The sequence below is a fragment of the Salmo salar genome, chromosome 17 (genome assembly GCF_965601325.2).
Source record: "Salmo salar chromosome 17, fSalSal1, whole genome shotgun sequence".
In the NCBI taxonomy this organism is placed as follows: domain Eukaryota; kingdom Metazoa; phylum Chordata; class Actinopteri; order Salmoniformes; family Salmonidae; genus Salmo; species Salmo salar.
Genome location: NC_138307.1, coordinates 8,305,001 through 8,314,757, shown reverse-complemented (window position 1 = coordinate 8,314,757; position 9,757 = coordinate 8,305,001). Strand labels below are relative to the sequence as shown.

The 9,757-nt window shown below is 42.9% G+C and overlaps 1 protein-coding gene across 2 annotated transcripts in view; it reads left to right on the top strand.

Moving 5' to 3' along the window:
• Nucleotides 1-518: 518 nt before the first annotated feature.
• Nucleotides 519-9,757, top strand: part of sts (steroid sulfatase (microsomal), isozyme S) — an 11,386-nt gene continuing 2,147 nt past the window's right edge. The window contains exons 1-8 of one of the 2 annotated variants that reach the window (XM_014151531.3): nt 519-587; nt 3,709-3,877; nt 4,155-4,276; nt 6,141-6,263; nt 6,790-6,956; nt 7,482-7,729; nt 7,996-8,132; nt 9,744-9,757. The exon at nt 9,744-9,757 is cut by the window's right edge and continues 124 nt beyond it. In XM_014151531.3, coding sequence (XP_014007006.3) covers nt 3,723-3,877; nt 4,155-4,276; nt 6,141-6,263; nt 6,790-6,956; nt 7,482-7,729; nt 7,996-8,132; nt 9,744-9,757 — 966 coding nt within the window. In that variant the 5' untranslated portion in view covers nt 519-587; nt 3,709-3,722. Of the gene's footprint in view, nt 588-3,708; nt 3,878-4,106; nt 4,277-6,140; nt 6,264-6,789; nt 6,957-7,481; nt 7,730-7,995; nt 8,133-9,743 lie in introns of those variants that run through there. The other variant, XM_082963401.1, reaches the window with a different exon arrangement.

Genomic DNA, 9,757 nt, shown 5'->3' with positions numbered 1-9,757 from the left:
TAGAGAGGGCCATCAAGAACATACGCCGGGAACTTTGTCTTCAAGGCAGGGACAACAGCGTTGGTCAGAAACTGAAAAGTGAATATTGTGATTGTAGGCCTACTCAAAGAGCCATGATGGAACCCCTGGTTGCAGTGTTCTACTGTAGGCCTATGCCAGAGTAAATTACATTTACTAAAAAAATGAATTGTAAAGGTGTAATCTGTAATATACTAGCCTGTGAATTCGTCATTTTAACTGGTGAAATAGAATTATAGATTTTTTTGAAGAATATTGTCTCACTATGATCCACTAGTGTTGGCTTCCTGACCTTATGTTCCTGACACAAGGGGTGTCTAAACATGTTAAATAAATATTGGCAGGGATTAAGGCTGCACATTGGATTGTAGGATTGCACCATAGAGGGTTGAAATCTACAGTATTTTAGTCTTGATTGCACTACATTTAGGCAGTTCACAGGTCACCAAAAATATTTGGATTAACCATAATCCAATGAGACTGCTTCATTCCTAGTCACATGACAGTTGACAATAAAAGGTACTTCCTGTTTCTAGTTAAAACATTTCGTGACATGCTTCTCCACGAAGGTATGATTTGAACGACTTGCCAACAGTAAAGTATTCTGTCTATTCAACAGATATCTTTATGTTGGTGTTTTGGGAAATTGTTGAACGCGTATTGCTTGTAGGAGCGTTCCTATTGAACTTGCAGGATAGTTGTAGTAGGCTGCAGCCACCGTGGTACTCCCAGTCAATACTGGAAGTCAAAACCTCTTCTGAGTTGGACTGGCTTATGCTTTCTGTTACCGGTTGGTATCCAGCTAATACTCAGGAACCAGCATTTGACTTTTGAACACTCACATGAATGCTTAGCCAATAACCACTTTACTTATTCTGCTCAACAATTGCCCCTCTGGCTTTCTCGCTCTCTCTATTTATAGCCTCGTTTGGCGATATGGTATTGATCGCTACGTAAGAGTATATGGAGACATGTACTGTCTGCATGCCTGTTTGGCTTTGTATCTTAGACACATCATGTTATTGGTTTCTGAGCAAGGTGGTGAGCAAATTCAGACATGGTGAAGAAACAGCATGATTCAGTAAACAGGCATGCAATTATATCATCCTTTATTGATTAAGGCACAGAAGGGCATAGCCTTTACCAGGGATCATCAACTAGATTCAGCCGCAGGATGATTATCTTTCTTGAGCTGATGGTCAGGTTGCCAGAACATGATTACAAATAATTTGTATACTGCAGATTGATAGCGAGAAGCCCAAACACACATAATATTTGTTTAAAACATAATAATTTCAACCCTTGCTTACAGTTGTATACGATCAGATAAATATCTCTATTATGGGTGGGAATACTAAGGAGCAGATTTCCAAAATTAAAATGTTTTTACGGTCTTTTATGTCCAAATAAAATCATCTGCCGGCCGCCAGTTGGGGAACCCTGGCCTAAACCGTAGCTATCTATGGTTTCTAGGGCTCTAAAATGGCTATTTGCCCTGTTCAAAAGTAGTACACTATATAGGGTATATGGTGCCATTTGGGACGTCGCATTAGTAACATTTGCTCTAGCTTTCTTCAAATCAAAGTTTATTGGTCGTGTACACAGATTACCGGGTGCAGCGAAATTCTTATGTTACTAGCTCTTAAAAATGCAGTAAAATGTCAAACAATTAAAATGTTAGGAGAGAAAAAAGACAACGGCTGGGCAAATCTGATTAACAAGCCAAATAGCCATGTAGCAGTAATCAAATGCAATCTATACGTATGTACACAGGATTTACACAAGATCAACTAAGAATTATATGTACAGCAGTATACAGTGCATTCGGAAAGTATTCAGACCCCTTGACTTTTTCCGCATTGTGTTATGTTGAAGCTGTCTTCTAAAATGGATGAAATGTATTATTTTCCTCATCAATCTACACACAATACCCCATAATGACAAAGCGAAAACATAAAAAATAAAAAAAACTGAAAGTAAGGTTACATACATAAGTATTCAGACCCTTTGCTATGAGACTCGCATTTCAGCTCGGGTGCATCCTGTTTCCATTGATCTTCCTTGATGTTTCTACAACTTGATTGGAATCCACCTTTGGAAAATGTAATTGATTGGACATGATTTGGAAAGGCACACACCTGTAAGGTCCCACAGTTGACATTGCATGTCAGAGCAAAAATCAAGCCATGAGGTCAAAGGAATTGTCCATAGAGCTCCGAGACAGTATTGTGCCGAGGTCTCCAAGAACACAGTGGCTTCCATCATTCTTAAATGGAAGAAGTTTGGAACCACCAAGACTCTTCCTAGAGCTGGTAGCCCGGCCAAACTGAGCAATCGGGGGAGAAGTGCCTTGGTCAGGGAGGTGACCAAGAACCCGATGGTCACTTTGACAGAGCTCTAGAGTTCCTCTGTGGAGATGGGCGAATCTTCCAGAAGGACAACCATTTCTGCAGCACTCCACCAATCAGGCCTTTACAGTAGAGTGGACAGATGGAAGCCACTTCTCAGTAAAAGGCACATGACAGCCCGCTTGGAGTTTGCCAAATGGCACCTAAAGACTCTCAGACCATGAGAAACAAAGTTCTCTGGTCTGATGAAACTAAGATTGAACTCTTTGGCCTGAATGCCAAGTGTCACATCTGGAGGAAACCTGGCACCATTCCTATGGTGAAGCATGGTGGTGGCAGCATCATGCTGTGGGGATGTTTTTCAGTAGCGGGGACTGCGGCTAGTCAGGATCGAGGGGAAGATGAGTGGAGCAAAGTACAGAGAGATCCTTGATGATGTCCTGAAAACAGGTTCTCAGACTGGGGTGAAGGTTCACCTTCCATTAGGACAGCGACCCTAAGCACATAGCCTAGACAATGCAGGAGTGGCTTCGGAACAAGTCTCTGAATGTCCTTGAGTGGCCTGGCCAGAGCCCGGATTTGAACCAGATTGAACATCTCTGGAGAGACCTGAAAATAGCTGTGCAGTGACACTCCCGATCCAACTTGACAGAGGTTGAGAGGATCTGCATAGAAGAATGGGAGAAACTCCTTAAATGCAGGCATGCCAAGCTTGTAGCGTCATACCCAAGAAGACTCGAGTCTGTAATCGCTGGCAAAGGTGTTTCAACAAAGTACTGAGTAAAGGGTCTGAATACTTATGTAAATGTGAAATAATAATTTTTTAATACATTTGCAAAAATTTCTGAGGTGTGTGTATCACCTGGTAGATGGCTAATGATGGCTGTTCAACAGTTTGATGGCCTGGTAAATAGAAGCAGTTTCAGTCTCCGTCATAGCTTTGATGCACCTGTACTGTCTGTCTGTTGGATGATGGCCGAGTGAACAGGTGGCTGAGGTCCTTAATGATCTTCTTGGCCTTTACTTTGACTTCGGGTGCCTTAGATGTCCTGGAGGGCAGGCAGCGTGCCCCTGGTAATGCGTTAGACTGCCCGCAGCCATGATGCATTTGAGGGCAGAGCAGTTGCCCTTACCAGGTGGTGATGCAGCCCAACAGAATGCTCTCAATGGTGCATCTGTAGACGTTTTTGAGAGTCTTGGGGGGCCATGCCGAATTTCTTCAGCCACCATGATGTCGGTGTGCCGAGACCATTTCAGGTCCTCAGTGATGTGCATGCCGAGGAGCTTGAAGCGTTTGACCCTATCCAATCTTCTCGTATTGCCTCTGTCTTTGCTTCTCCAGTGTTCATTTGAAAAATGAAGTCCCCATGGATCCCATGCTGCCTAGGTCTACTGTTGTTGTTTGACGTGTGCTATGCCTTGAATGGTGACAAAAGGCCGAATTTTGTCCTGATGATGGTCGATGACTTGGGGATTGGAGACTTGGGCTGCTATAGGAACACTACCTTGCAGTAAGTTACAGTGATATAAACTGCAACAGGCTTTTTTTAATGTTCTTTCCCATGTTTCTAAGCATGTCTTTCCTGCATTACATATACTTCTCATTTGTAGTTGTGATTCCAAACAAAAATGTACATCCTCGGAAGACAACCTTCTATTATATTCCTTTTATTCTGACTTCTAATTCTTGCTGTGCTCTCTGCTCACCTTTTAAAACACGACTTAAACACCTCCTTCCAGATGATGAGCCCAGCTGGGTGGTAATGTGCTGTGTCGTTGTGTCTGCAGGACCCCCAACATCGACATGCTGGCTCAGGAGGGGGTGAGGCTGACGCAGCACATCGCTGCTGCCCCCCTCTGTACGCCCAGCAGGGCAGCCTTCCTGACGGGCCGGTACCCAATACGATCTGGTGAGGCGAGTCTCAAACAACAAATCAAATGTTATGTCACATGTGCCGAACGGGTGTAGACTTTACTGTGAAATAGTAAAAATAGTAACACAATAGTAATCAAATATACTACAAGAACAACAACAACGAGCTCAACGTGTAGCCTGTCCTCCTGGGGTTTGACACAAAGCTTTGCCTAGTACTATAATTTGATCACTTAACCTCTCTTGGGCAGGTGGGATGCTAGCCACCCACGGTTCACACTATTCAACAGCCAGTGAAAAATCAGAGCGCCAAATTCAAAACCACAAAATGTCATAATTCAAAATTCTCAAACATACGACTATTTTACACCATTTTAAAGGTACACGTCTCCTTAATGTAACCACATTGTCCGATTTCAAAAAGGCTTTATGGCGAAAGCATATAGTTAGATTATGTTAGGACAGTTCCAACACAAGAAAAAGCACACAGCCATTTTCCTAGCAAGGACAGGCATCACAAAAAACAGAAAACCAGCTAAAATTATGCACTAACCTTTGACGATCTTCATCAGATGACACTCCTAGGACATCATGTTACACAATACATGCATTTTATTGTTCGATAAAGTTCATATTTATATCCATAAACCCCATTTTACATTGGTGCATGATGTTCAGAAAATATTTTGCCTCCAACTCTGCCGGTGAATCAGCACAACAATTTACAAAAATACTCACCATAAACGTTGATAAAATATTAAACTGTTATTCAAAGAATTATAGATGAACATCTCCTTTATGCAAACGCTGTGACAGATTTCAAAAAAGCTTCACGAGGAAAGCACACTTTGCAATAATCTGAGTACTGCGCTCAGAAAAATACACTAGGCAATACAGATACCCGCCATTTTGGAGTCATCTAAAATCATAAATAGCATTAGAAATATTCACTTACCTTTGATCTTCATCAGAAGGCACTTCCAGGAATCCCAGGTCCGCAATAAATGTTGTTTTGTTCGATAAAGTCCAGAATTTATGTCCAAATAGCTCCTTGTTGTTAGCGCGTTCAGTTAGCTACTCCAAATGTAGGAAGCGCACGGAAAATGTCAAAAAAGTAATATTTACGTTCATTCAAACATGTCAAACTTTGTATAGCATCAATCTTTAGGGCCTTTTTCACTTAGAACTTCAATAATATTCCAACCGGACGATTGCAATGTCTTGAAAAACGTTTTGGAGCACAGCTAACTCTCACGTGAACGTGCTTCAATGAACGCCAGTACTTTCCTGAGTCAACAACTTCCAACTTCCTCTGTTCGCTCTCTGTTCATCATAGACGCCTCAAACAACTTTCTAAAGACTGTTGACATCTAGTGGAAGCCGTAGGAAGTGCATAATGAACCCTAAGTCACTGTGTGTTCGATCTTGAAAGGACTACAAGCACCAGAATTCCCACTTCCTGTTTAGATTTTTCTCAGGTTTTTGCCTGCCATATGAGTTATGTTATACTCAGACATCATTCAAACAGTTTTAGAAACTTCAGAGTGTTTTCTATCCAAATCTACTAATAATATGCATATTCTAGTTCCTGGGCCCGAGTAGTAGGCCGTTTAATTTGGGTACGTTTTTCATCCGGCCGTGAAAATACTGCCCCCTACCCTAGAGAGGTTAACAGATCACTAGCTAGTATTGATAGCCCTTACTAGTAATATGTGGCATTCGCGATGCATTAGTTAAGCTAAGTGGAGAGAACAGTTCATAGAACAGGATAAATAGCATGTTCACCACAATGCAGCAGGATGAAAAGTACATCATCATTCCACTGTATAATTTTATACTTTGTTACTCTCCCCACTTTGTGATTTGATATCCGTTTTTGATCCTATTTTTGTCTTGAACAGGTATGGCCGGCCTTGGACAGTTAGGGGTCTATATCATCTCTGCTGCATCTGGCGGTCTTCCCAGTGAAGAAGTCACCTTTGCCAAGGTGGCCAAACAACAGGGCTACGAGACTGCTCTGATAGGTGAGCCAAAGTCCTCTCCTTTGTTACTATGTAAAGCGTCTTTAGGTCCACGAAAAACTCTACATATGACCCATTTATTATCATCATGGGTATGTATCAGTACTCACTTTGGGAATAGGGAACACGCAGAAGCAGTGACAGTTCATTTGATTGGTTGCAGCAATGTCTGTTTTGTTTGAATGTCTTTAAAATTCTGACTGTATAGCTATAGATACATGATTGATTTGAACAGTATAATAGCTTTCATACTCATATTGGCTTCTCAATGGTTGCCCAGACAACAGCCTACAGCACATTTACATGCGAGTTGACATTCAAGGTCTTGTTCTTTGATGTGCAATATGCCTCACAGGCTTTTCAGTAACCCAAGTTGACATATTATTAAATGTAATAATTGGCATCATCGGCCTTTTTTCTCCACTGTTGAAACACTTTATGTGTTGTCTTTCAAGGTCGTTGTTCTTTGAAGATGCCTTAAGTTGCCAGTCTATATGGTCCGTCACCTGACCCCTTCTCTCCACTGTAGGAAAATGGCACCTTGGTCTTAACTGTGAGAGGAACGACGACTTCTGTCACCACCCCAGTGCTCACGGCTTCGACCACTTCTACGGTATAACCCTGACCAACCTACGTGACTGTCAGCCCGGCCACGGCTCCATCTTTACCAATGTCCAAGCACACATACCCTTCAAGGTGATGTACAGTGTACAATACATGTTTATGACATGCACTATTTTGGTTTAACCTTTTTTAAATTGTTGGGAGCGTGTATAGAGAATCTTCTACATCTGAATTGTTTGGGGTTTTAAGCTGGATTTCTGTAATAGCACTTTGTGACATCTACTGATGTAAAAAGGGCTTTCTAAATGAATTAGATTTGTCTACAGTTTACTCTCCAATAGTCAGTACCTCTACAGCCATTTTGGGATGTGCTTCAGCTCATGCTTTTTACTACAGTATTGCATTGAGTATTTTTACTTTTATTTATGTATCCTGGTGTAACATGTGGTCCCGGATCTGTTTATGCTCTTGCCAACTCCATTGCTGTCATTGTCAAGCCAAACAAAGTGATAAGGAGTTGGCATGATGGCATAAACGGGCTGGTAATCAGACTAGTTGTAATGTTTGTTGTATGTAGTTTGTTTGGCCTTTTAGCTATAAAGGAACTTGTCCCTCAGGGATATAGGATACTAAAGATTCTCAACTCTACCCTACAAGACCCTGGGAGTGGTTGTGGCTACCGTGACCCTCCTGCATGCGAGGGGTGTGCTCACCGTGCAGAGGAAGTTGGTGCTGAGCGTGGTGGCGTTGGTGGGCGCGGCGGCGGCTATCTTTGGCACATTCGTCGCCACATTCCCCTACTTCAACTGCTTTCTGATGAGGAACCGGGAAGTGGTGGAGCAGCCGTATGTCTCGGAGAACCTGACCCAGAGAATGACAGATGAAGCAGTGGACTTTTTAGAAAGGTGTGTGTGCCGTTTTTTTTGTTTATATTTCCCCTGCTACGTGATAGATTGAGACAGAATAGAAGCCAAATCAAGTGTTTGTGTGTGCGTGAGTGTGTTTAATTATTGGAAGAAACTCTAAATGGCATGTAAGGAAAGTGTGTGTAAAGGGTTGGTGACCTAGGTGACTGTCTGTAAAATGAAACCATACTGTACACCGTAGTTTGCATTGTTGTCATACAGTTATTTTCTTCCATTTACACGGTGTGTGTTGACTATTTTGACAGGAACTCTGCACTACCCTTCCTGTTGTTCTTCTCCTTCATCCAAGTGCACACGGCCATGTTTGCATCGCCAGCCTTCCAGGGGACCAGTCAGCACGGTATTTATGGAGACGCCGTCCACGAAGTAGACTGGAGTGTAGGTAAGACTTGATATTTACTTTATATTGCTGTATGGCCTTCTTTTTTATGTTCAATAAGTTATAAGGTTGGAAGATTTGAAATGTCCACACTAATTATATTTGAAAGGTTGGACGATTTGATTGACTTTTACCTAAACTCAGCAAAAAAAGAAACATCCTCTCACTGTCAACTGTGTTTATTTGCAGCAAACTTAACATGTGTGAATATTTGTATGACCATAACAAGATTAAACAACTGAGACATAAACTGAACAAGTTCAACAGACATGTGACTAACAGAAATGGAATAATGTGTCGCTGAACAAAGGTGGGGTCAAAATGTAACAGTCAGTATCTGGTGTGGCCACCAGCTGCATTAAGTACTGAAGTGCATCTCCTCCTCATGGACTGCATCAGATTTGCCAGTTCTTGCTGTGAGATGTTACCCCACTCTTCCACCAAGGAACCTGCAAGTTCCCGGACATTTCGGGGGGAATGGCCCTAGCCCTCAACCTCCGATCCAACAGGTCCCAGACGTTCTCAATGGGATTGAGATCCGGGCTCTTCGCTGGCCATGGCAGAACACTGACATTCCTGTCTTGCAGGAAATCACTCACAGAATGAGCAGTATGCCTGGTGGCATTGTCATGCTGGAGGGTCATGTCAGGATGAGCCTGCAGGAAGGGTACCACATGAGGGAGGAGGAGGTCTTCCCTGTAACGCACAGCGTTGAGATTGCCAGCAATGACAACAAGCTCAGTCCGATGATGCTGTGACACACCGCCCCAGACCACAATGGACCCTCCACCTCCAAATCGATCCCGCTCCAGAGTACAGGCCTCGGTGTAACGCTCATTCCTTCGACGATAAACACGAATCCAACCATCACCCCTGGTGAGACAAAACCGTAACTCGTCAGTGAAGAGCACTTTTTGCCAGTCCTGTCTGGTCCAGCGATGGTGGGTTTGTGATGTCTGGTGAGGACCTGCCTTACAACAGTCCTACAAGCCCTCAGTCCAGCCTTTCTCAGCCTATTGCGGACAGTCTGAGCACTGATGGAGGGATTGTGCGTTCCTGGTGTAACTCGGGCAGTTGTTGTTGCCATCCTGTACTAGTCCCGCAGGTGTGATGTTCGGATGTACCGATCCTGTGCAGGTGTTGTTACACGTGGTCTGCTACTGCGAGGACGATCAGCTGTCCATCCTGTAGCACTATCTTAGGCGTCTCACAGTACGGACATTGCAATTTATTGCCCTGGCCACATCTGCAGTTCTCATGCCTCCTTGCAGCATGCCTAAGGCATCCCAGGGTCCCTCCCTGGGCTTCTTTCTTTTGGTGTTTTTCAGCGTCAGTAGAAAGGCTTTAGTGTCCTAAGTTTTCATAACTGTGACCTTAATTGTCTACCGTCTGTAAGCTGTTAGTGTTTTAACGACTATTCCACAGTTGCATGTTCATTAATTGTTTATGGTTCATTGAACAAGCATGGGAAACAGGGTTTAAACCCTTTACAATGAAGATCTGTGAAGTTATTTGGATTTTTACAAATTATCTTTGAAAGACAGGGTCCTGATAAAGGCACCTTTCTTTTTTTGCTGAGTTTATTATGTCCTGTTTCATAACATCTGTTCGTAGGTCAGCTCATGCAG